The 26,588-nt window shown below is 37.9% G+C and overlaps 1 protein-coding gene across 1 annotated transcript in view; it reads left to right on the top strand.

The window, feature by feature from the left end:
* The first annotated feature begins 3,087 nt into the window (after window positions 1–3,087).
* ROS1 (ROS proto-oncogene 1, receptor tyrosine kinase) overlaps window positions 3,088–26,588 on the top strand; it is a 104,658-nt gene continuing 81,157 nt past the window's right edge. Inside the window, exons 1-7 of the mRNA XM_090279782.1 lie at window positions 3,088–3,347; window positions 10,023–10,067; window positions 13,221–13,280; window positions 15,331–15,357; window positions 20,222–20,282; window positions 23,409–23,557; window positions 24,218–24,356. Of these exons, the coding sequence (XP_090135908.1) occupies window positions 3,225–3,347; window positions 10,023–10,067; window positions 13,221–13,280; window positions 15,331–15,357; window positions 20,222–20,282; window positions 23,409–23,557; window positions 24,218–24,356 (604 nt within the window). The 5' untranslated portion in view covers window positions 3,088–3,224. The remainder of the gene's footprint in view (window positions 3,348–10,022; window positions 10,068–13,220; window positions 13,281–15,330; window positions 15,358–20,221; window positions 20,283–23,408; window positions 23,558–24,217; window positions 24,357–26,588) is intronic.

Raw genomic sequence — 26,588 nt, 5'->3', positions numbered from 1 at the left:
ATAATCCATTTGTGTTTTTGCAAGTGGCAGAATTTCTTTTTTATGGATGAATAATATTCCAGCGTGTGTGTGTATGTGTGTGTGTGTGTGTGTGTATGACATTTTCCTTATTCATTCATCTGTACATAGACACTTAGGTTGCTTCCATGTCTTGGCTATTATAAACAGTGCTGCAATGAATGTGGATATCTTTTCAAATGAGTGTTTTCAAGGGTTTTTTTTTTGGGGGGGGTGGCGGTAAATACCCAGAAGTGGAATTGCTGTGTCATATGATAGTTCTACTTTTAATTTTTTTGAGGAACTGTCATTTTGTTTTCCATAGTGGCTGTACCAATTTACATTCCTACTAACAGGCATAAGAGTTTCCTTTTCTCCGCATCATTGCTAGTCCTTGTTGTTTCTTGTCATTTTAGTAATAGTCATTATACTAGGTGTGATGTGATATCTCATTGTGGCTTTGATTTGCATTTCCCTGACTATTAGTGATGTTGAGCATATTTTTATGTACCTGGTGGCTATTTTGTATATCTTCTGTAGAAAAATATCTATTCAGTTCCTCTGCTTATATTTTAATCAGATATTTTTACTATTGAGTGTCATGAGTTATTTATACATTGTGAATATTAACTCCATATTAGATGTTATTTGCAAATATTTTCTGCAATTCCATAGGCTTTCTTTTCATTTTGTTGATAATTTCTTCTGCTCTACAGAAGCTTTTTAGTTTGATGTAGTCCCACTTATTTATTTTTTTGCATTTTTTGCCTTTAATTTATGCCTCAAATCCTCTTTTATATTTGATTCAAATTTTACTTCTAGTTTTATTACTTTTTGTTTTTTTGCTGCATTTTTACCTTTGCAGTCAATCCCTCTTTCAATTATCTACTTTTCTAAACTTAATTTTGTAAAACGTCATGTGAGTTTACCACTGGGAGGCAAGGCAGCAACACAACTACATGCTTCGCTATCTGTGTAAGAGCTAAACAACACGTGCAGAGAGCGACCATTATTGAAAGATATGAAAGAAGTGACATGATTGGTTTCTGATCTTGATGCATGTTTGTTATTTATATCTGATTTGTGGGATGCAGAGATAGCAGAGAAGTTTGTACTTAATGCAATTACATTCTATCACAGTAACTAACGTTTGAACTGTGTTGTGCAGTGACGGGTATTATTTAACTAAACTGTGGTAACTGAAATGTCTGCATTTCAGAAACAAGCAGAGATGACTGTCTGCCACGGCACACTGTATATTCCAAAGGAGGTGCAACAGTCTCTCCCATCTTACTTGTTCTTCTAGAACTTGCCATTCCCACATCAAGAAGTGTGGTCTAATTCCCCTTTCCTTGAATTTGGGCAGTTTTGCGCTTCTGGTAACCAAAAAAATGCAGCAAAAAAAGTATAATTTATAAAACTGAATCATAAAAGACAATACAGCTTAACACTGGGACACTTGCCACCAAAGCTCCAAGCCACCATGGAAGCAGTCCGATTGCCTGGAGAACAGCATGCTTTGGAGAAGTCCAAAAAAGCCCACGTGGAGAAATTCCCAGAGAAGATACATGAATTCATTGATACAGTGTTATATTATTGAGCTTTTAGGTTGTTTCCAATCTTTTGCTGACATAAGTAATTCTGCAACTAGTATCTTTGAATAGACTCTACTGCTCATGAGTGCAAATCCAGAAACCAGAATAAGCACAAAACCTTGAATTTGGAAAGAACCTGTATCTCACATTCCACCAATAAACTTAAATTAAATGAAATTTTAAAAAATGTACTTAGGTTTTTAAGAAAGTACTTAGTGGTTCATTTTCTTAGTGAAGTAGAAGTTACATATAATGTTTGTGCTAGCAAGGGAAAAGGCGCTGGTAATAGAGTGAAGAAGATAAATTGTTGGGATGAGAAAATCCCCTAGGCAAGGTAAATTATTCTCTGACTTAAAAGTGTATTTTGTAGAAAGAGGGCCATATTGTATGTTCTTTATATATTCTATATATGGTTGTGCTTTCTTTAATCTACATTTTTTAACATGTAACATGCAGAAAATGAACAAAGAACAAGTGAACAGTAGAAAATGTCTTTCAAGAAAACAAGTTTTAGGGGTCAGTTCTGGAGTCAGTACCATTCATTTTTATGTTGTACATCAGTTTCGTCAACATTTCCTGAAAGATGTTCAGCTCAAAACAAAACCTTATGCAGGTATTGCTTATAATGAGAACCGCGTGCCATTAAGAAAATGTTAAGTATATTATTATAATTTATTTAAGAGGGCAAGGAAGATTACTTGATAATTTAGCTTGTCATGGGAAAGAACACCAACACAAAATTATCTGGCCTTAAAGAGTTAACCCTCAGCAATCTGAGAAGCAGTAGCCTAGAATGACTCATTTCTGTACTTTGTAGATTTCAAATTCTTTGTTTAAACTTCACCTTAACTTTATCTTGATGCTAAGCTAATTGAAATTTGTACAATATTTCCTTTTCAAGACAGCTACACTTGTACATATCTTAGTTCTCTGTGGTGGCTCCTTTCCGCTCTCTGCCTTACTAGACCTGATAAGGCAGTTTGGTTAATATGTAGTGAAGTTCTAAAAGCACTCTAATAAATTTCCTTGTCTTTACTTCACCCTCAGAGTATTTGTCTATTAATTTCATCTTTGCCTTTTAATTTTAAAATATGCTCTTGGTTTTAAAGGGCTCTGTTTTTCCGCTCTGCTGCATTGTTTGGTTTAGGCACTTCTACCTTTTTTATATGTAATTCTTTATTATAATAGTGCCCTTATTGCTAAAGTATAGATGGTGTAAACCCAATTTCCTGCACAGCTGAACCAACCTCAAGAAAGTGTAGGGTAGATTACCCACCAAAACGTCTGGGTTTCAGACAGTATATGTGTCACATGCTTGCTGAAATGCAATTTGCATTTTCCATTTTGTTTACTTTCCATGTGAAGCACTCTTCTAAGATCTAACCTTTAGTCAGCGGGTAATTTTCTTTATGGGAGTAAAACAAAGCTAAGTTATGAAATTGGAGCTATGTGCATGTTACGAGCTATCCAGGATTCAAAGGTCTAAACTAAAGGGGTCTAAATATATTATTTAAAAAGAAAAAAGAAATCCACCAGCCACTCTTTCAACTGAAGTGATGAAACTCAAAGAATTCATATAGTGAAATGGAGAAAATTAGGATGGTCATCTAAAAATTCGCCGTTGTTGAAGTGATGAAGAACAGTTGTTGGCTGATCCTGAAACTTGTCAATTTTGTGACTCTTGGCTGCATATGGATTTCTGTGGTTCAGTGTACAGTTTTAAACAGCTGCCTAAAGTCTTGTGTAACTAACCTGGTAAGTTTTACCTGTCTAAAATTTATCTTTGCAGGAACTGAAACCTACATAATTCAGCTTGTTATAAAGGATTGAATTATTTTCACTTTATAAGAAGTTTTCTCACGAGAAAGATAGTTTTCAAAGTAAGTTAGGACCATTTACAAGTACAGAAGGTAAGGCAGGGCTGTTGTATTTCTTTTATCTGTTCGTAGATTTTGGAGGGCTGGGACTTGGATAAAGGAGACTTGGAATCAATTTTGTATGCTTTAAGAATAATAATTTTAAAATTCATTTATTACAAAATCACTTATATTTGTCTTAAAGCATGGAACAGGTCTGCACACAGGGCAAAGCCTTCTAGTTGTAAACATCGGTACTATTATATTGTGGATGGGTGCTTGTACGGGGAAGTGAATGATCAAGGAAGCAGATGCAATGCCATATAGAACAATATTTTATTTAAAAAGCAAGAATTGTTTGTATATCCTTTTATTGCTATCTGTGCATTTGTAATTTTTTTCAATAATGAAGTGGTTTTGTTTTTAAATTTAAACCTATTTTTCTTCTCATTTCTGGGTGTCATCCCTCTTGTATGTATTATTTCATATCGTTTTACTTATTGTGGTCTAGTTGTACTTAAAACAGCCACTGAATCAATTTTAAAATCCACATACATTCCAGCCAGGGAAAGATATACTTATCTAAAGACAAAGGAAATAGCATGATAGCTTACATGTGACACTACTTAGAGTCATATTTTAAAAAATAATGAAAATACCAAATAAAATACAGTACTCATTATTACCCTAGAGTATTGGAGATAGAAGTCAAGGGTAGACTACAAAATAAATTTGTGTTACTCTCCTTTTGGTTCAATTGAAATTACAATGGATATTATTATGGAGAATAGCACTTTTTAAAAAACATTTGTTATTTTATATAAATATTTGCTGATGAGTTCCTTGCCATTAATGTATAATTATATGCTTTAGGTTTTTGCAGTTGTAATTTAAACTTAAAAATGAAAAAATAGGATGATTAAATGTTTTATGTATTGAAAAATTTGAAAATTTTCTCTGCACATAACAAGAATACATATTTATTATAAAATATTTATAAGATAAATAATAGAGGAGAATAAAGGAAAAACACTTATAATTCTACCACTATTAACCTCTGATGGTATTTTCTTTCAGTTTTTTTCCTCAGACATGTATATAGTTTTACACACAGTTGTGCATCCAGTTTTTTCACTTAACATTATGAGTTTTCTCCTATCCCCTGATGTTTTTATGGAAACAGGATCTTTAATATATTTAGAATATTCCATCATATGAATATATCACCATAATTTGTTAATGTTGCTACTATCAAAATTGATGCTGGTTGTTTCCATTATTGTAGTTTCTATTCTATTTATTTGATTTTATTTCTAGTGAAGTTTAGTTTTATCTTATCTTTTTGTGTGGGCCCTTTGGTTTCAGGATTTGGTAGTAGGAGTACATAGTTTGTTCCTTTGCTGAGTTGCCTTCCGTTCACCACCTACAGAGAAAGGCGCCACTGATGTGGTGGCAACTGCAAGACACATGGTCTACCAATCTGACTAGTGACTGTAATAAAGGTTCTCTATTTGGCCTCCCACACAGGGGCTAGAGGGACAGAAGCTAAGTGAATGAGCAATTAACATGGCCCTGGATTAGGGGAAAGGATATACAAAGTGCTCAAGTTTATTACACTGTTTGAATTTTTTTTTTTTCCTGTGTCATCCTTTTTATACTGGACATTTGCTGTGAAGGTAATCTTTGATTTCACTGAGACGTTTTTGATACTGAGGCATCTTTGCTTTTTAAAGAAAAACAAGGGAGTATTATACAAAGGAATGTTAGAATTGCTGTCTCAAAATGCACAAATCATATTTCTATGCTTGAGCATGGGTATTTTGCATTAACTGACTTAATATTTTTGAATTATATATGCCATATGCTGCAAAGAACAAAACATAATATTCTTCAGAACACCAGCATTGTGAACTCCATTATGAAAAAGAAACAAGAGAGATTTAAAATAAAATAATTCATGGAAATATTTTTGCCATACCCCCCTCCTTTTTTTGTATATCCACATGGCCTAGCATGTGAGTGGCTTTGTTTAATCACAATTTTCTCTTCTTTAGCAACAAAACCCTTTTTTTTCAAGTAACAAATCCCAGCAGCTGTGGAACTAGTGTTGAGAAGTGCTCTGTTAGAAGTATCAAGTTAATTCACTAAAATACTATTACAAGCAATAGAGTTCAGAAGGTTGTCCTATTTAAAAATATACAAACATCAATTCTTTTTTTGTACATAATATACAACTTTATAACAAGATAATGGGACAAAACTATATCCAAAACTTCCATAAAATACCCAGAAATTAGCACAGTTTGTATTGATGTAGGAGCAGACAGGCCAGTACAACAGAATACAGTTCAGAAATAAGACTGTACATAAGGGAGTATTGAAAATGACAAAGATGACAATTCACATCCAAGTGCAGCTATCAATTTAGAATAAAGAATAAACCCCTACTTTGGTAGGTCAATGAACAGATAAATGGTTGCACATCCAGACAACAGAATATTATTCAGAGCTAAAAAGAAATAAACTATTAAGCCATGAAAAGGCATGGAGGAATTTAAATGCACTTGTTCTCAATAAATGAAAGAAGCCAATCTGAAAAGACTATATACTATAAGACTTCAACTCTGTGATGTTCTAGAAAAGGCAAAAGTATGGAGACAGTGAAAAGATCAGTGATGGACAGCAACAGCGTATAGGGGGAGAGAGGGAGAACATGAAGAAGCAGAGCCAGAGAATTGTTAGAGCCATGAAAATACTCTGTATGATAGTGTAATGATACATATATGCCATTATACGTTTGTCCAGACCCATAGAATGTACAACACCAAGAGTGAACCCTAACATAAACTGTGGACTTGGGATGCTTATGATTTATCAATGTGGGTTCATCCTTAGTAAAAAATGTACTATTCTGATGAGTGATGTTGATAATGGGGGAGACTGTGCATGTGCGAGGCAGGGCTTGTAAAGGAAATCTCTGTACCTTAATTTTATTGTAAACCTAAAACTGCTGTAAAAAATAGTTTAAAAAACCTCCGACTCCCTACATCACTATCAGATTCAAATAAATTCCAGGAGGTATTTAAAAATGGTATGATTTAATCCAGACAAAAACCAAAAAACAAAATAAGACTTTACCCCACAAAAATATTAAAGTAAATGAGGAGCAAATATTTCTATAATCTTGGAGTGGGAATGCCTTAAGAAACCTGATACAAAAATCCAGAATCCCTACAAAAAATTATCAATAACTATGACTGCTTAAAAATTTAAACTATATGACAGTAAACAGAATACAGTAAAAGCAAAGTCAAAAAAATAGAGAAAAGGATTACACATGATAAACAAAATTTTATCGATTCTTATATATATAAAAGTATTTAAAATAAATTTAAAATGAAGACCTACTTTAAAAATATATATAAATGGCTAAATTTAGGCATGTGATTTTCAACTTCATAGAAACATAGAAATTTACAGTAAAAATGAATTATCAACTTTTCTTCTATCAGTTTAGCAAAATTAAAAACATTTAGGTGACAGTTTGATAAACTGGCAATTTCATGTACTGTTTGTTAGGATGTAAACTGATACATTTCTAGAAAATGTAAGCTAGTAAATATCAAAGTTAAATGGAAAAATATACCTATAACCCTGAACATCAAGAATTTTATCTGAAGATATTATTGCATAACGAATCAAAGACATGTCTGCAAAAAGGCTGTTTATAGCAAGTTTGCACATAATATTAATAATAGATTTCTAAGTGCCTGGCACTGTTCTAAAATAATTAATGCATTATTTAATTGAATCCCCAGAGAAGTTTGTGAATTAAGTATTGTTGTGCTTATGTCTCAGGTGAGAATACTAAATGAGACAGCACAGGTTAACTTTCAAAATATTACATGGGAAGCAGTGGAATTAAAATGAAGATCATTCTGCTTTGTTTCACTTATTAGGACAGGAAGTAAATAAAATTAGTTCTGGCTAAGGTGGGCAGGGCAGAAAATCTTGTGTCAAGAAGTAGGTGTTGGGTTAAGAGGACTTGAGATCCAGGACTGGGATTGTGTGTTTTAAGCAAATTATTGGAGCAGGTGGAACTAGGCACTCCCTGATTCCAAAGTGAGGAATCTGAATTTGGTGCAGATTACAGGAGGCTTCTGTGCTTTGGTTAAGAGCACAGGTTCTGGAGGCAATTCCTCTCATTCTCCTTCAAGTTCTAACTCCTGGGCAATTTACTAAACCTCCCTGTTTCTCAGCTATACAATGGAATTAGTAATAATACCTGCCTAATAGGGCTGTTGAGGTGCTAAATGAAATTTAGTGTAAAACACCTTGAAGAGTACTTGGAACATAGGAGTGGCTCACAAATTGTTAGCTATTATGAGGAGGAGGAGGAGGATGGAGATTGAGTGGAGATTAGGGAAGAGTGTTGATAAAATCTGCTTCTTCAGAATCCCATACACCTGACTCATGACACTGCCTTTGTCCAAGACCACTTGATGGGCATTCCATTCAGCCTGTTATATTTAATCTTGAGAGCTGCCAAGTGAAAGCCTCAGAACTGTTACAATACAACTTTACGGTCATCAAGAAACAGCTCTGCTGTCCTATTGTCTAAAATGGAACACAAAAACTACACAGGGTCCACCTGTTGCTGTTATGAGCCAACAGACTTTTAAAGAAACAGAAAAAAACTTAATTGCAAGTTCACTTACACTCGGTTGTGTACGATTGTGGTTCAATCATATAAAGGAGAATCAAAAGCTTCACACTGAGCAAAATCATGGGAACAAAGTAATATTAAGCACCTGGTTGCACAATTAATCTAAAACATACAGTTCTTAGTATTCATTGTCTAAAAACAAAAACATATTGAGCATCCTTCTTTACAAATATAAGTGGTTAGGGAATGGCAATGAGAAGAATCTTTATTCACACATCAAATGAAAGGGGGAAAAGGCAACATTTGTTCTTTGGTTCCTGCATCTGATTACTTCTCAAGTAAGCCCCGCAAGGCTGGACCCTGGGCAGTGCTAGCCACCCTGAATTCACGGGTTTACTCCTTCAGTATGTATTTACTGAACACCTTTCATCCCTAAAGCACTGCCCAGGGGATGGAGTGAAGAGAAAAATGGATGGTGCTTACATGGAAGGAAGAGAGTGCTCAATAAACGTGGCGATGAGCCTTTTTTCTTCCATCCAAAAAGCATAGAATGTTCAGAAGGACACAGCAGATGCTTAACCCCCTCCCTGAACCCAGGCCCCTTGGATTTTCTATAGCCTCCTAGCACACGTCTTGCTCATAATGCTGAGGCAGTCAAGGACAGATGGTGTGTTCCTTGCTGGATTAATCGCCTCTTTGATTCAGTGGTTCCAATTCAGCAACTTTCAAGGGGAGGTTCAGAGCAATACTAACAGGAAAAATTCACTTTGTTTTCCTCTGCTTATAATTCTAAGTCAGCTGTGAGGCAGGTTGACAATTAGATCATATCTAGGTAATGCTACTTGAGTCGTCGGCAGCCGTCCGTCTCGAGAGACTATGGTGTAGCTTCTTCAGAGTCTATCTGCACCGCCAAGAATGGCTGTGCAGTCCGACTCGGGAGTGACATGGTATCTGTCTCCTCCCGTGTTGAATCGACATCTTGCGATGACGCTGAAGCTACAGAGCCTGGGCAGGGTAATATGGAGGGTCTGCTGTTGCCCATGCAGCAGACCCCCCCTCTCTTCGCAGCTGAAGGGTCCAAGGGAAAGACGGAGTCGATACAGCTTGGGTTCAGGTGCGCCGCAGGAGTTGCCGGTGTTGACTACAACGTCAAACCGCCTTAGGGACTCCGGCTCCGGATTTTCTGTCGGGGTTTACTCCCTTAGCCTTTCCCCTGAAGAGGTATGCCGCAAGGCAGCGGAGGTTTTTTGGAGTCAGAGTTTTCCTTCTCTGATGTACCCTGACTGGCTGATTACCATAGGTACCGTATTGCCATCCATTGTGAACCCTTTTGTTTATGAAGGACTCATTCAAATAAGGAACAGGGAGAGAATGAGCAATTTAAGGAGTTTTTCCCCTTTAGTTCCTAGTTCTTCCATCATTTCCCCCAGCATAAAAAAGAGTTCTTAAAATTTGTGGAAACATGAGAAATAAACAGAATAATCTGATGTTTTACTCTATGTAAAATTCTGAATTTGTATTTTTTCTCTGTCCTTCACAAGGCTACTTTTACAAAAGAAAAATTATGTTTAATCTAGGAGTCTTTTGATGTAATTAATTGACATGTTACAGGCTTATTTAATACTGTGTGAGACTCTCTTCACTGTCCTTTACCACTTCTTATAGCTATACCCTCATCCCAGCTTTATCATTTCTACAGAAGTTTTAGACTTTACATCTTGTAATTTGGACTGGCATTTTTCTCTGATTTCATGACTGACTCAATGACTTGAAGACATTTTTTTCCCTTTACAATTAGAAGCACTGTGGAGGCAGCACTATTCCAGGAAGCTTTTCTTAAAAGGTGTGGTAGTTATTACTGAACACAGTATTGGGAGCTGGTGTTTATTGTCTCCTTCTTCATTGCAGGGCAGGCACCTGGACAGTGGCATGCCATACAATCTGAGTGAACCAGTGAGTAATCACGCCTATTGTTAAGAACTTTATAGTACTTGCATTGATAAGAAAAGGGCAATGGTCAGGTTTTATTACAATAAGAATAATTCCTAAGTAAGATCTCATTTATTGGTCCCTGCTGGAGGAAAGACAAACAAAAATACTTATAAGTCTGAATTACAGAATATTCAAAAATGAAGTCAGAGACAGTGTGTTGAAGTGGAAAGAGCACAGGACTGATCCAAGTCCATGATTTTGATTTTCCATATCTGTGCGGCTTTAGGCAACTTAATTTTTGAGACATAATTTTATTATATGTTATCTGGGAGGATTGGATTAGTCTCCAATGTTTCTTCTAACAATTACATTTATGGTTTTATTACTTTTCCACACCTGTGCCCACTTATTCAACAAGCCACTAAATTGACTCAAAGCATAAGTATGAAGCAAGCACTGTGCTAGGTAATTGAGACTTAAGGATGACTAAAATAAGGTCTCTGTTTTAAAGTACTCAAGCTTGTAAGAAAGAGAGACACATACTTAAACACCATCACCAAACAGCCTCATGAGAGCCAGGTGTGGGTGAGGGAAAAAGAAAATACAGAAGACTAAAAGTACCCCATTTGCCTGCATGACTTTTGAACTAAGACTAGAAAGATAAAGACTTTTCTAGAAGGACTAGAAGGGAAAGGGCACACCAGTCAGAACAAGCCCTAACTTGTTCAGGAAAGTAAGAAAATTTAGACTGCCTGGAAAATGGGGTCTGTCTGTGGAGGACGGGGAGGTGGAAGACAAGGTTGCTAAGTTAGGTGGGGCCAGATCATGGCAAACTCTGTGTACCATGCTGGTAATTTGGTTTCAGTTGCACACAGTTTTAGGTAGTGATCAGGTTTTGGTTTTAAAAGGATCATTTCAAATGTGGGCACAAGAGCGATCCCCTCATGAGGCTGTCAGCAAGTGGTGGTGGGCACCAAAGCAAAGCAGAGGCGGTGAGTGAGCAAGGAACCCAGATAGATTTCAGTTAATCAAGAGGTGCGCCATTAGGACTTGGTCATGGATTGTCCCCAGGGGGTGAGTGGGATGAAAGGAAGAGAAGACACCCTGGTTTCCAGCTCAGGCAACTCAGAAGATTGTAACATATTAATGAGAAATACAAGATAAAAAGGAATTTGATGTTTCACATGCTGAATTTGCAGTGATTGTCGGAACTTAAATGGAGATGTCTAATGAGCAATTGCAAATCTGGGTTTAGAGCTCAGGAAGGAGCCTCAGCTGAAGTTCTGATTTGGGGATATTGACACCTAGAATGGTTGAAGCTCAGTAGTACACACAGACTAGAAGTAAAGGGATGGGGAAAGATGTACAAATGGAAAGAGAAAATAAAGCTGGGGTAGCAATACTTGTATCAGACAAAATAGACTTTAAAACAAAGCTGTAATAAGAGAAAAAGAAGGATGCTACATAATTATAAAGAGATCAATCCAATAAGAGGATATAATCCTTGTAAACATTTCTGTATTCAACAGAAGAACACCTAAATATATAAATAAAATATTGATGGACATAAATGGAGAGATCAATGATAATACAATCATATTAGTAGATTTTAACATGCCATTGATATCAATGGATTGATATTCCAGAGAGAAATTCAACAAGAGAGCAGTGACCTTAAATGACACACTAGATCAAATGGATTTAATTGATATCTTCAGAGCATTTCACCCCAAAGCAGCAGAATATACATTCTTTTCAGGGGCACATGGAACATTTTCTAGGATAGACCACATGGGAGGACACAAAACAAGTCTCAGTAGATTTAAGAAGATTAAAATCATATCAAGCATTTTCTCTGATCATAATGGTATGAAACCAGAGATCACCAGAAGAATACTGAAAACCACATGGGCACCTGGAGGCTAAATAACGTTTAGTAAATAATGAATGGGTTAACAATGAATCAAGGAAGAAATAAAGATGCCTTGAAACAAATGAAAATGAGAACACAACAACCCAAAATCTGTGTGGGACAGAGAACACAGTCCTAAGAGGGAAATTCATAACATTTCAGGCCAACCTCAAGAAACAAGAAAAATAGCAAATAAACAATCTAACCTTACACTTAAATGAACTAGAAAAAGAACACACAAAGCCCAAAGTGAGTAGAAGAAAGGAAATAATAAAGATCAGAGCAGAAATAAATAAAACAGAATCTAAATAAACAACACAAAAGATCAATGAACCAAGAGCTCATTCTTTGGAAAAATAAACAAGATTGCTAAACCTTTAAACAGATACATCAAGAAAAATAAAGGGCCCAAATAAATAAAATCAGAAATGAAAGAGAAGTAAACTGACACTAAAGAAATAAAAAAGATCATAAGAAAGTGTTACCAACAACGACATGTCAACAAATCGGACAATCTGGAAAAAATGGATAAATTCCTAGGAACATACGGTCTCCCAATAACTGAAGTAGTGGATGAGCTCACTTGTGGAGAACTTGAAGAATAAGAAGAGAAAAAGTTGAGGATAGGCTGTAAACTCCATAGGTGCGGGAAGAGAAAAAAAAGACACTAAAGGAGAAGGAGCCAAGAGGAAGGAAAGGGGGATCCGGGCAGTACTGCGCCCGTGGAAGGAATGTCTATGCAATCACCAGCTCAGACAGATCAAGTAAAGAGAAATGGGCCGAATCTGTCCATAGGAGGCCAGGGCAACTTTGGGAGAAGGTTTTTCAGGGCAGCTGTGGGGTGAAAGTTGGCCAGTGGGCAGCTTCCTTCTGCTTGAGACCCAGCTTTGAGTTTTGCTTGTCGTGTGAGGCCACCTCATGGACCCACGATATGATCGATGCCATACTGTCCTAGACTTTACCTGCTCCAGCCGCCCATGGACAGTGTGCTACCTGAATTTGCATGCTTTCTGGGTTCTTGACCTGCCCACCCCAGGCTGAAGCCCACTCAGCACCCTTGTCACCTTTCTGTGAACCGCACCACCCTGCTTTCTGGAGAGAGAGCAGCTCTGTTTATAACCCCAAAGGTCCCGATTCCTTTGAGGCCACAGATTCCTCAGTAGATTTCTATTTCTAAAATACCCTTTGTTACTATGCTGCATTTTCAGGTAACAAAAGAAAGTCCCTCTTGTCAGTTAAAATTGTCTCGTTATCTCTTGCAGTGCATCCAAGGATGTCATTTTTGGAACTCTGTAGATCAGGAAAACTGTGCTTTGAAGTGTGTAAGTATTAGCTGTGATTCTTTTTGGATACTAATGTTCCCCTCAGGGAACAGTAATCTAAGAGGTTTCCCATTTGAATTTCCATAGCCTGAGTAATACACAGTAATGGGGAAAAATTATTAATGTGACTGGAGACCAAGGAAAGTTAACACAAGCTGTGAAACCCTGAGAATGCCCAGTTGCTGCCAGCTAGAGAGGCCTTTCAGTAGGATGCTAGGTATTTGTTAAATGTCCTAGTCCTGCGCTTCACAAATTTTAATATACACTTAACTGGGGATCTTGTTAAAATGCAGATTCTGATTCAGTAGGTCTTGGGTGAGACCGGAGATTCTGCACTGATAACAAGCTCCCAGGTGATGCAGCCCTGGGAGGCTCTAGACCCCTCCTTGGATAGCAGGGCCTTAGACCATGTTCAGAGTTTCTCTGGAGGCAACATGGTAGCAGTCTAATCTAGAGGTCACAAGCACCTAGGTCTATTTCTCTTTATGTAGGAAATATACCCCCCAATACTTTATTTTTCATTTACCTTGGCTTCGTCACTTAGTGTATGACTTAGTTAAGGTACTTCACTCCTTGGTACTTTACCGTTCTCATTACTAAATTAGGATAACGATCGAGTCTCTCTTCTAAGGATGGTACCTGATACACTGTCATTACTCAACTCCATGGATAAAATTTGTGTAATTTAAAAGTGGATTGTATTGCCAGTTGTTCAGGTCAGAGATTTGATGGGTAAGGTCGCTGTAACATTGAGCAATATCATTTTCTATTAATTACTCAAATTTGTAACATTAAGGTTTTAATAAGAACACTGGCCTCTCCTATGGTCCTCATAGCTTTCTTGTACAATAGGTCCTCGCAGATCTCTGTCCCAGGAGTTATTCACGCCCACTCTCAGGTTTGTGACCCTGTGCTTCATAGAATGAAAGTTAGCAAAAGGTGGGGCAGGTGCTAGCCAGACCTCAGAACTATTATACACTCTAAAGACACTGCTATGTCTCCTTGGCAGCACTTTTTACAAATTGCAATTTAAATAATTATTTGTCTAGTTACCTTTCGTCCCAACATGTAAGGTCATCAGCGCAGGTCGCTCTCTGTCCCTTTCACACTGTGTCTCCTGCACTGAGCACAGTGAGGGACTGGTAGCACGTGCTCAGACAACACTGATGAGTGAATGAAGGGGAAGTACCATTTGTTGTCAGAAACAGTCCAGGAAGCAGAGTGGCTGCTAGCATGGCCCGTCTGGGCAGGAACCTGCTGGCCTTTCTTAGCTGGAGCTATTGGCAGTTTTCATTTCAGGCTGTGTCTTCCCTGGGCATCTGCCACCACCCCTTCATTCTCTAACCTGGTTGTAGTGCTGGAGCCCAGCTCCAGGTAAGTTTACTTTGGATTCGGCCTGACTGAAAAATGACAGTGGTGCATTGGAGAAGGAATTCATACCAATTTATTCTTGTGGCAGTGGGCGAGGACAGGAATCAAATCTGCCTTCAGTCTAGCATTGAGGCAATGGGAGAGGACAGAAACGACAGGATCTGCTTTCAGTCTCGTGGCGGTGGGTAAGAAAGGGAGTCACGGGAGCCAAGATCTCCGCACTGCCTGAGCAACAAGGGTCATATATATACGTGGTTAACAAAGGTGGCACGCGGCCAGCCAGAACTGTGTAACACTTACGCACTAAGGAATCCTCTTAGATAAGGGTGTCCTAGGAAAAGGAAAATACATTCATGTGGAAGCAGGAGTCCTGGCTGTGATCATCCTGACATGTCACTGGTCCATCACAGATTATCTCTTATTTGGCTGGGACTTTCCAGCAAATATGCTCACCATTTTTCCAGGGAGGCAAACAATATAATGTTTACAGCTCTTTCTTCAGTGGCCTATCTGAACAGAAGGCCCAGCGCTGGGCTCCCTTGCTTTTGATTGTTTTTTAATTGGTTGTTTGCCAATGTTGGAATAGGAAATTAATTTGGCAGAAATGTATAATTAAGTGTCACTAAATTTATTACAGCTTTAAAAATTTTAAGTAGTTCTTTTCTTTTTTTCTTTGCAGAATGAGACCTATGCCACTGTTGGTGAGGTAAGTTGGCAATCCTTCTAAAAAAGATGTCATCAAACTTGGTGTCTTTATCTCTTGTTAAAAAGCTGGTAAAATAAGAATGGAGAAACCTGAGTCATTCTCAGAGCACAGAGACATTCTTCTTGGGAGTGCTATGAGTCTTGGTGTACAATTGTGTGATTCCATTTTTGACACAAATGTTTTTGCTGTTTTATATACCTATCTGCATATATATAATGTATACATAAATATCCGTCGGCAGCCGTCCGTCTCGAGAGATGATGGTGTAGCTTCTTAAGAGTCTATCTGCACCGCCGAGAATGGCTGTGCAGTCCGACTCGGGAGTGACACGGTATCTGTCTCCTCCCGTGTTGAATCGACATCTTGCGATGACGCTGGAGTGTCCTCTCCAGTGAAGCTGAAGCTACAGAGCCTGGGCAGGGTGATATGGAGGGTCTGCTGTTGCCCATGCAGCAGACCCCCCCTCTCTTCGCAGCTGAAGGGTCCAAGGGAAAGACGGAGTCAATACAGCTTGGCTTCAGGTGCGCCGCAGGAGTTGCCGGTGTTGACTACAACATCAAACCGCCTTAGGGACTCTGGCTCCAGATTTTCTGTCGGGGTTTACTCCCTTAGCCTTTCCCCTGAAGAGGTATGCCTCAAGGCAGCGGAGGTTTTTTGGAGTCAGAGTTTTCCTTCTCTGATACATAAATATATACACACATATACTCATTCATCTAATCTGGTTTGAAAGGTTCTAATTCCTGAAACCTGGATGGGAGAGGATGGCAGCAAGGGAGTCAGCAGCAGATTTAGGGATGTCCTTATCTCTGCTGATTTTATTTTCTTTCCGATAAAGCATATGCTCTATCACTAAATACAATGCATTGAGAAAGAACACTTTAGTTGCAATTTTTTTCCCTTATTCAGCAAACTCCTTTAACAACATTTCGAAACACAGCTTCTTTTTTTCTTGCTATGCTAATGAGTGACTTTGTGCTGACTCTGGCTACCCAGGTCTCCCCTCACTTCCCACCCACTGCCAGGTCCCCTTCCCCAGCCAGCTCCCTCCCCTGCACTTGATTTTCTCTGCTCCTTCAGAAAGACCTGAGGACATTGGCCCTTTCCTACTCAGTCTTCTGGAAATAAACTTAACCTGTCCTTCAGACTTTATTTTAGATTATTGATAATAGGTATTTATAACTACATTGTTTTTCAGTTTAAAATATATGTTGTAGTCTTTTTAAATGTCCTTAAAACCAGAGAACAGAACTAACTTATCTCACACGAGGAAGGAGTACAAATGATCATCCATTAGTAAAATAGAAAAATTCCCCTTTGATAGACAATACAAATAAAAACAAAACATTTAAATGGGAATGTTTTCTCAATAGTCTGTGACTACTCTGTAGCTGAGTGACTGTTCCTTGGGAGTGGATGGTGGTGGGGTTGGCTAAGAGGAGATAAAACAGGGGGAAGAGTTGCCCCATATTTAAATAGACAAAGATTTTTTCTGATTAAGATTTTTAAAAAACAAGACCTACCTGAGAACCTTTTGATATGATAAAAGCAAAGTTAGACAAAAACAAACAAAAAGACACCAAAAAAAAAAAAAAAAAAATCACACTAAAAAAAACCAACAACCCCAAAACAAACAAACAAAAAAACAAAAACAAATAAAACAGTTCAAGGATGGTGTGTTGAAAATAGAGAGAGTTCAAGTCTGAATCGCTGAAGCAGCCCAGAATCAGGTTGCTAATGTGATGGTTCCCGCTTCTGCGTATGCTGCCCAGTTGTCTGTGCTTATGTAATGTAAATCTTTCCTTTCAGTGTTGTAACACATAATTATTCTATTCTTTTCCATTTATACTTTGCTATTTTATACTTCAAAATGGTACACTTTAAATAATGTAGAACTGAAGAGTAACACGTGCTCTATAGCAGTGATTTTCAACCTTTTTAAAAATCTCATGCCGTACATAAAACTAATGACTAAAATTCTGTGGCGCACCCCCCAAAAAAGAAAAAAAAAATTATTGTTACTGATTTGACAAAAAAGGAAAAAAAAGATGTAATTTTGATTCATTCACCCAGATGACTATTGCGTTGGTGTTTTTTGTTTTTTCTTTACAATCTAAGGGAAAAGAGGTCCGTGCCCTCCTGACTAAATAGTCGGGTAGCGCATGTTTTAAAAATTCTTGCGGCACACCAGTTGAACATCTCTGCTTTGTAGTGACAGCGATAGAGAAATATTTTAAATAACCTTTAGGAAATCAAACTCTTCATCCATTCATACTTTAACCTAGGAAGCTTGGAATTTTTGCACATGTTCCTTGGAGGAAATAGTCTTGGAAGTCATAGTTGAGCAAAATATAACTTGGAAAATGCTGTTAGCAGGCGAGATGGCTTATCCTTCATGATTTAAAACACAGATTATACTGCTCCTAAAAAATCTTTTATGGCTTCTCATTGTTGTTTGAGAAAAATCACCAGCTACCAGTGTTTACTAGCTCCCTGCCTCATCTTGCTTCCTCTCCCTTGTTCTCTGTGCCTCTCCACACTAACCTTTCCATTCTTCTTTGAGCATGTGGATTCAGCTTCAAGTCTTTGGTCCTTGCCCAGATCTTTGCATGATCACTTGGTTCATGCCTTGAGGGTCACCTCTGCATGGTTCTTCCTGATCTCTCCAACTAAAGTAAGTTTTCTTCCTGCCTCAACATGCCTCGAGCCTTTGACTTGCTTTATTTTCTTCATAGCAGTTTTATGATCTGAACGGGTTTTATTTATTTTTAAATTTGTTACTCTGTTATTGTCTACTCTCTTCTAAGAGGATGTAAATTCCATGAAGGCAGGGAACTTACCTGTTTTGCTCATTGCCATATCCTTAGAGCCTAAAACAGTGCTTGACCCAGAAGAGGCATCTATATATATATATGAGTGATTTTTTAGGAAATGAAGCCACAATTTATATGAAAAGGATGCATGAGGGGCATCCCAGGAGGATGGTGGATGTATCCTTCTTGTGTGACAGGGTACAAAAAGGCACTGGCGATGTGTCAGTCTGTATGGATACAGAAGTAGACCATGATAAAGGTGGTCTTAGTACTGTGGTAGAAATGAAAGCATGGATGGGAACAGAGACAGCAGGCTGATGGAGCCCCAGGGAAGTATGAACTTGCTTTATGCAGTGGGAATGGCAGTTTAGTAGCCTGGAATATACACAGGCTTTTAGCTCAGATTCTGAACTAAACTTATGCTTAAATTTAATGATCTTTAGATTCTCTCCAGAGAGAGAGAGAGAGAGAGTGAGTGAGAGAGACAGAGAGAGAAAAAGAGAGAGCTGAATGTTGCTAAAAGAATCAATCTTAAAGAAATGTTAATTATGTGCCAGGATTGCGGAATTAGCTAATGCTACTGTGGTCATCACATTGCAGTATAAAAGTTTATCAAATGAACATGGTGTACACCTTAAACTTATACAGTGTTATAAGTCAATTATATGTTACTAAAGCTGGAAAAAATACAAATTTCATAAAAAGTAAACAAAACAAAACATTTACTTGCCTAAAGAAATCAGAATTTTGTTATTTATTTTTTCCATGGGGGGGGGGAATGCAGAAAAATAGGCCCACTATTTCCCCAACAGTCAGTACGAGCTATATTTCCAAATAATCGTTTTCCGTCTCCTTTGTTCTTCCTCTGTTTTCTTTCTTGGAAAAAGACTCTCATGTTACATGATAATTTTGCCTCCACTTAGTATATTTATTCTCTACAGTTAATAAACATGTTGAATGTGTTTTACTGAAAAAGATGTGAAAAACATATTAAATCCTTCAGTTAAATAATACTGGGCCCAAACTGAGGTGTTTAAATTAATCTTTAACTAAGCAAACCTGGGTTTATCAGGCTCCACTTCCTCTGAGGGCACAGATCAAACATTGGACAACTAGTATTTGCAAATCACACAGCCCTCTACCTGAGATATTTAGGGCAAATGTGTTGTGCCATGGTTTCCACTGTTATCATGAGAAACAATAAGCATGTTGTCCTAGGTATTATAAGTTGAACAAGAACTGGAAGATTGATCATGATCGTATTGTAGTTTTACAATGTGTGTCTTTTCTCCATTTTGTTAATAACCACTATTAATGTAGACCTCCATTAAAATGTTCAGTTATTATAAAGACTGTAGTCAGTTTTTTTCATTTTTCAAGGAAGATATATATATGAAAAAATAGGTATAATTTTAAGCTAGGGTTTTCAATTATTAGCTCACCAAAGCTTTGACTGAGATGGCAAACATAATTTGCATTATTGAGCTCAGTGTTTTTTCAAACTGTGGGGTGTAACCCATTAGAGGGTCCTGAAATCAATTTAGTGAATAGAATCCCAATAAGTAAATGAAAAAGAATAAGATAGGATAAGCTAGGATAGTACAGAACAGAACAGAACAAAGATTGCATCTCAGGTATGGAATTTCTGTTCTGAAGTTAAACTGCAGTGATTATTGTACAATTCTGTAAATATACTAGAAACCATTGAACTGTGCACTTCAGGTAAATTTTGTGGTCTATGAAATACATCTTATTAAAACTGTTAAAAAGGGAAAAAAGTAAATACTGTTTTAAGAATGTATTTTGTCATAACATGTATGTGTGTACTAAATTGTTTCATTATATGTATTTTGGAATCTAAGACATGACCCAAAAAATTTTAAAGGTGTTGTTCTAATCCCACTGGCAAGTGGCAACTTTAGTATTACAGTTTCAATAACTGATACACAGGTATACTTACATACCAGGCATTCAGATTTCAAGATTTAGTTGAAGCTTATCAGCCAAAGCAGCACAAAGCCTGTACTGATGGGTGTGCTGCCTGTCTCCCACAGCGAGAATCCTGTGAGGTTGGCTGCAGCAGTTCTGAAGGTGCCTATGAAGAGGAAGTCCTAAGTAAGTAGTCACAGACGGCTATTACTGAGAATAATCCACCCCACTCTAGGAACCTATGTTTCTGTAAGGACAACAAGCCACCTCTTAAAATATCAAGACTTCTACAACTCAGTATGATCTATCTATAATTCAATAATTTCAAATGTGGATGCCATTTTGACAGAGACTCGGTGGGACGCTTCCTTCAGAGTGATATAGGGAAAGCATAGCACATGAGCAGTATTTAGAACTTGATATTTTGCCCTCAGTTCAGGAGATGCAATCACTCCTATCAATGAGAAAAATATGTGAAACAGCCCACTTGAGATCAGGAAATGCCACTGTTTTCATGAACTGAGAGTATAGGAATTTTTAATTTTAATGTTCATTTAATTATTCAGCTAGCAGTTATTCAATAAAGTACCTTCCACAGGTATGGCTTCCTACAAGACTGGGAAATTTGCAGAATGTATAGAAGTGTTAGATTTTAAGTAAGGAAGGAAACTTTGGGTGTATGTGTATAACCAGACCCCTCTGCCTGATTTCAGAGAAGGTTGGGTGTGTCTAAGGTGACTTAGCCTTAGAGTGTTAGTTCTCTAGTGGTTTCTGAAGGACCAATAATTGGTAATTCATAGCCTGGATTTTAGCAGCTGTCTTTTCCAGAATTCCCCAGGGTCTCCTCCTGCTGAGAGACAGTTCCTCTTCCTTAAGCTATTTCAATGGCTTGCTCATTGCTCTCAGTGGCTGATGAAGTTGGAAGGAGGATTTTGCCTTGCTCTCCGGATTTGCTTCTGACCTTTAGTGCGGAAAGATATAGGGAGATCACATTTTTTTCCTTCTATGTATTTGGGAGATAGTTGTCGATAAAATTTATATTCTATGATTTCCAAACTGTGCCCCAAGGTGCCCCAGGACATCACATCTACCTCCCAGGGTGGCATGGGGAATTGTAAACATTGAGGGAAACACAGGGACAGTCAATATCTGTTGCATACTGCTGGAATTACTAGCTGGAGGTGCTTCGTGGTCTAAATAATGAATTGCACTACATTCCTTTCCAGGATATCTTATCTTTGTGATGTTAGGATTTTTTTGGTTATTGCTGTGATAAAAAGCAAGTACCATGAGAAACTCAACATGGAACAGGAAATGAGGAAGTGGTACCCAATCTGATTACAATATTGGAGACATTGTGCAGTGCCCAATAAGCACACAGGTCCCATTACTTTGCAATTATTTTTATTAAAGGATGAAATAAATATATTATTTTGTCTTTAAATTTATGTGTGTTATTTTTTTAAACACCTACTTAGTTGGTAGAGCATGCGTACTTAAGTTGTAATGATAAATGGAATTGTTAGGTAATTCTTTTTGTCCAGAGAGTCCTAGAAAAGTTACTGAGAAACTGAAGATTTCAGAACTGAGAAAGTTTTGGAAACTTTAATTTATATCCTTTTCTTCTATTCTGAAATTATACTACCAACTTAATTATATAATTCAGCTAGAATACAAGTGTAACCAGTGCTTTATTTTAATTTTCTCACTGGCTTCGGATCAGTGTCTGTATCACTGACAAATGAGATGTACCCCATCTAAATAAAGGCATAGGTGCCTACACACCATATCTTTAGTTTGTTATAATGAATCTTTTTGCCCATGCATCTAAGACCTTGTTTGTCTCTCACACATGATCCAGTTGCTTGTGGGTCTGCTATGTTATTCTGTTTGAGATACCCTCCATACACCTTTTCTACATGACAGGAATGATAATAGCTAATAATATATTGAACTACAAGTAGCTTTTATTTATTAGGTATTTATGAGTCAGTTGTTGTTTTAAGTAACTTACAGGTATTAGCTCTTTTTGTCTTCAGAGACATAAATATTATCATCATCTTCATTTTAGGGATGAGAAAAATGAGGCAAAAGTATAAATACTTGCTTGGAGTTGCTTGGGGCTGCATAGCTGGAGAGGGATGTAATTTGAATTATAACCCAGGTATCTCATTCCAGAGCCTTTTCTAATCCACTCTGCTATGTACTGTATTGAAAGTAGCATATAGCTCAGCTTAGCTTCTCTTTCTTGTGTGGTTCGCTCTTGTCTTGATATTTTAGAATAAACTTATTTTACCTTAGTTTTTCCATATGCATCACCATGGAAACCTACTTCACCTTTGTTTTTCCATATGTGCAACCATGACTTTGAAACATGTCTTCTTTTTTTTTGACTATGAAGTATACATTTACTAACATTTGCGAAACTCTGATCCCTTCTGCCCACTTCTAATTATATCTTCTCTGATGCACCATCCTCCCTCTTCTTTACTCTGTTTATAACTCATCATTGGATACATATTAAAGGCAGACATGTCAATGGACTAGAATAGAGTCTGGAAATAAAACCTTACATATATGGTCAAATAATTTTGATAGGGCTGCCAAGACTGTTCAACCAGGAAAAGACAGTCTTTCCAACAAATGGTGCTGGGAAAACTAGATATCCACATGCAAAAGAATGGAGGTGGACCCTTATATAATATCATATTAAAAAAAGTAACTAAAAATGGATCTATGATCTAAATGTGACACCTAAAACTATAAAACTCTTAGAAGAAAACATGGGGCAGAAACTTCACAACAGAGGACTTGGCAATGATTTCCTGGCTACCACACCAAAGGCAGAGGCAACAAAAGAAAAGAAAAACATAAACAAATTGTACTTCATGAAAATTAAAATTTTTTATGCCTAGAAAGACACTATCAGCATAGTAAAAAGAAAAAAAAAAACCAACAGAATTAGAGAAAATATTTGCAAATGATATATCTGACAAATGATTAATATCCTATAGAGAGAGAGAACTAAAACTCGACAAGAACAAAAACCCCAAACCAATTTTAAAATGGGCAGAGAAGATATAAAAATGGCCAATAAGCACAGGAAAAGATGCCCAACATTCCTAATCATTAGGGAAATGCAAATTAAAACAACAGAGAAATACCACTTTGCACCCATCAGGATGGGTACTCTTAAAAAAACAACAAAACCCGGAATAGTAAAAGTGTTTTAGAGGTGTGGGGAAATCGGAATCCTGCCCACTGCTGGTGGGAACATTGGTGCATGGTGCATGAAATCTCGTTTCTCCCCAGAAAATGTAGACCTCCCCACCGCGCCCTTTGCTTCTTCCATTGGAAACCAAAGTGTGACATTACGATGGAAATCTGCCAACATTTCTGGAATAAAATACATTGTCCAGTGGAAATATGCACAACTTCTGGGGAGCTGGACTTACACTGAGGTATGAAAAGCTGCCTATGTGCTTAAAACACAGTCTTTTCTCCCCAGCTTAGTAAGAGTGTCAAGTTACTACATGTAATTGTAGGTATAAAGACATATTGGAGAAGATTCAAGTATAAAATGAGTGGTTTGGTTTAGATGAATTTTAATCCCCGCTACTCTGTAACATGTTAATACTATATCCTTCATTTCTGAGGAAACTATGTTATTGGGCATACATGTTATTCCTTCAGCACAGCAGCATACAGTCATACTCATATTATTGGTCACTATCTGTCCATCCCATTTAAAATGATTCTAACCAGGATAGAGTGCAGGAAGGTCACCAGAACTGCCCCTTTTAGGAAAGCGTCAGCCAGTTCAGAGAAAAGGTATTCCCAAGGCACCAAGTATACTGACATAGAAAAATTAAAGTAAAGCCTTGTGCTTAATGCCAAATAATTGCATCCATAGTCTGCATGTTAAAGAAGGAAAGAGCTTCTGCATGAATGATGCAGACTGACATCTAGACGGCTCAGCTCTAGGCTCCATCTGGTCTGGCGGGTGCCCTGTCACCCTGTATCCAAAAAGCCACCCACCTTCTCCCAGTTATCTGTGCTCTGGAGTCACAGTGGATGGTGGTGATTCTACATGGCTGACAATGGCTCTCTTGTTGATCTAGGCCATGTCCCAGCTATCATATGTGGTACAGCCCCTGCACCCCTTCACTGAATACATCTTTCGAGTGGTTTGGATTCTCACGGCCCAGCTGCAGCTGTACTCTCCCCCGAGTCCCAGTTACAGGACTCATCCCTACGGAGGTATGCGTGCACACGTTGCTCATGAAATGGGAGGCTACTCTAAAGCTTCGGTTTCATCTGTCTTTTTTTAAAACAAGGAAATACATTGATTCCTTCATTAATTAATCTATTTCACAATTGAGTTTCTATGTGCCAAGCAGTGTTCTAGGTGCTCACCAGACCTCATGAACAAAGCAAAACATCTCTGCTCTTGTGGAGCTCACATTTTGGTGGGAGAGAAATTAAGCAGCACGCATAATAAATAAGGACAGTATATTGTAAGTAGGAAGCTGCTATACACTATGGTAAGAGGAATGTTTTGAGCAGGGTCTGTCCTTTAGGACATTGGAAATGGGGAGTTGAGGGGAAGGTGAGTCAGGTTGCTGTATAAATGAGGAGGTCAGTATAAGGCTCAGTAAACAGTTAGGAGCTGTGGGAGATTTTAAAGCAGAAGGGCAATTGCTTCACATACTCCCCGAAAAGATAATTTTAGCAGCTATACATAGAACAGATTGAGGGAATGAAAGAGATTGGAAAGTATAGAGGTAGAGAGACACACTGGGAAGTTATTATAATAAATTTTATAATACACTTACAATACATTTTATCAGAGATGATTAAAAAACATAGTATGTATATTGGTGCATTTTCTGATTTCTTTTTTTGAAGATGTAACTTTCACATCAGGAAAAAGATTCAAGCCTAGAGCCTTTTAGGGAGCTGAATGCCTGGGACAGACACTCAGAGAGAGTTGTCTAGTGCCCTTAGCCTCAGAGTTAGCTGAGGGCACCTGTGAGGATTTACTCCAAGCCAGCTGTTAGATGTCCTTACCCTCAGTTCTGGACACTCAGCTGTGTGAAGAGACCCTCAAATTGAACTAGACCTTGGACCTAAGTAAACATAGCTGGACAGCTGATAAAGTTGATTGGAGCATTTCCCTCTTCCCCCATTAGTGTCCTCTTCTTGTTTGTTAGAGTTTAAGGTATGTGTGGCCACCTGTTGTTGATCATTCCCTCGGGTCTGACACTAGACTAGGATTATGTTTGTAATGTTCCACATTGGCAGGGATATAAGAATCCTTCTTTGTTCAGAGAAATGCCTCGCGTATTTCAACTGAGCTGGATTATTTTCCAGTGCTGGAGAGACACCATGGTCCAGAGCCCATGGCTGGTCAAATCAAAATAACATTTCTGGACCTTTCTCCTGGATGTTCAAGCCCACATAACCTCCACGTGTTCCAGACCCTGTACTGGGTGTCCTTTCCATGGGTAACATCTCATGCTTCAAGTCTCTCACTTTTCTAGCCACATCAAAACTTATAAAGTTATTTATTCTGTGTTCCATTGACTCATGGCCCTAGTCTCTTTTAACAATGGGATATCCATGATTTTAGATGGTATAACTACCTTTTAATTTTGGCTCTTACGTAGATAATTTCTCAACCAAGTAGAATGTTTTTAGGTAAGGAATACCTTGCCCAACCTGACCAGCCATTCAGGGAGGGATTTTGTGGGGGACATTTGGATGATAATCACACCATGTAGGTAGCAACTTGCTTGAAGTAGAGATTATATCTGGGCATTATCTGCAATGAGTTAGGCTTTTTGACAGAATTCAGTGGTACATATTCCCACTGCCTTCTTCCCCAAGGTGACTGAGTACATGGAGCAGTGGAGGGATGCAACGATATTTGTTTGCCAAAGATAGTCTGAGAGCTGGGGAGGAATTGTATCAGAGAAGGACTGAGAGATCAATTAAAGTCCTTTTTAAAAATAATGTGAAGGCTGAGCTATCTAATATCTCCCAACTCTAATTAGTCGGAGGTGATGTAGAGCATTTGCCAAAAGTGTTCAGAAGGAGAGAAATCTGTTAAAGAGCAAAGTGACATCAAAGGATGTCTTTCTTTGGAAGGAGGAAATAAAAGAGTGTAGTTTCAGAGGGTGGGAGGTATGCAAAGCAGGTGGAGACATGGATGGAGGACAGGCTGTTAGATCATTTGTTTTTTGTTCTTTGCCACTTACGTAGCTTGTGAAGTCTGTGAGTGGGTGCCTAATTAATTAATGCATGCTCCTTTAATTCTTTACAAGGGAAGGAGTATAGCTAAAGTACAGTCAACCTAGATTTCGAAGGACCTTGGGAACTGGTGGGAAGAAGGTATAGTCTGGGTTATCAGAGATGATGCCAGCAAAAGTGAAGCAGACTGTTCTGATTCCGGCTTATCTAAATCCCTATCTTCAGCTGGAACTAGTCAGG

The sequence above is a fragment of the Furipterus horrens genome, unplaced genomic scaffold (assembly GCF_987537825.1).
Source record: "Furipterus horrens unplaced genomic scaffold, mFurHor1.1.pri manual_scaffold_6, whole genome shotgun sequence".
Classification (NCBI taxonomy): Eukaryota; Metazoa; Chordata; class Mammalia; order Chiroptera; family Furipteridae; genus Furipterus; species Furipterus horrens.
This window is presented reverse-complemented; position numbering and strand designations above follow the sequence as displayed.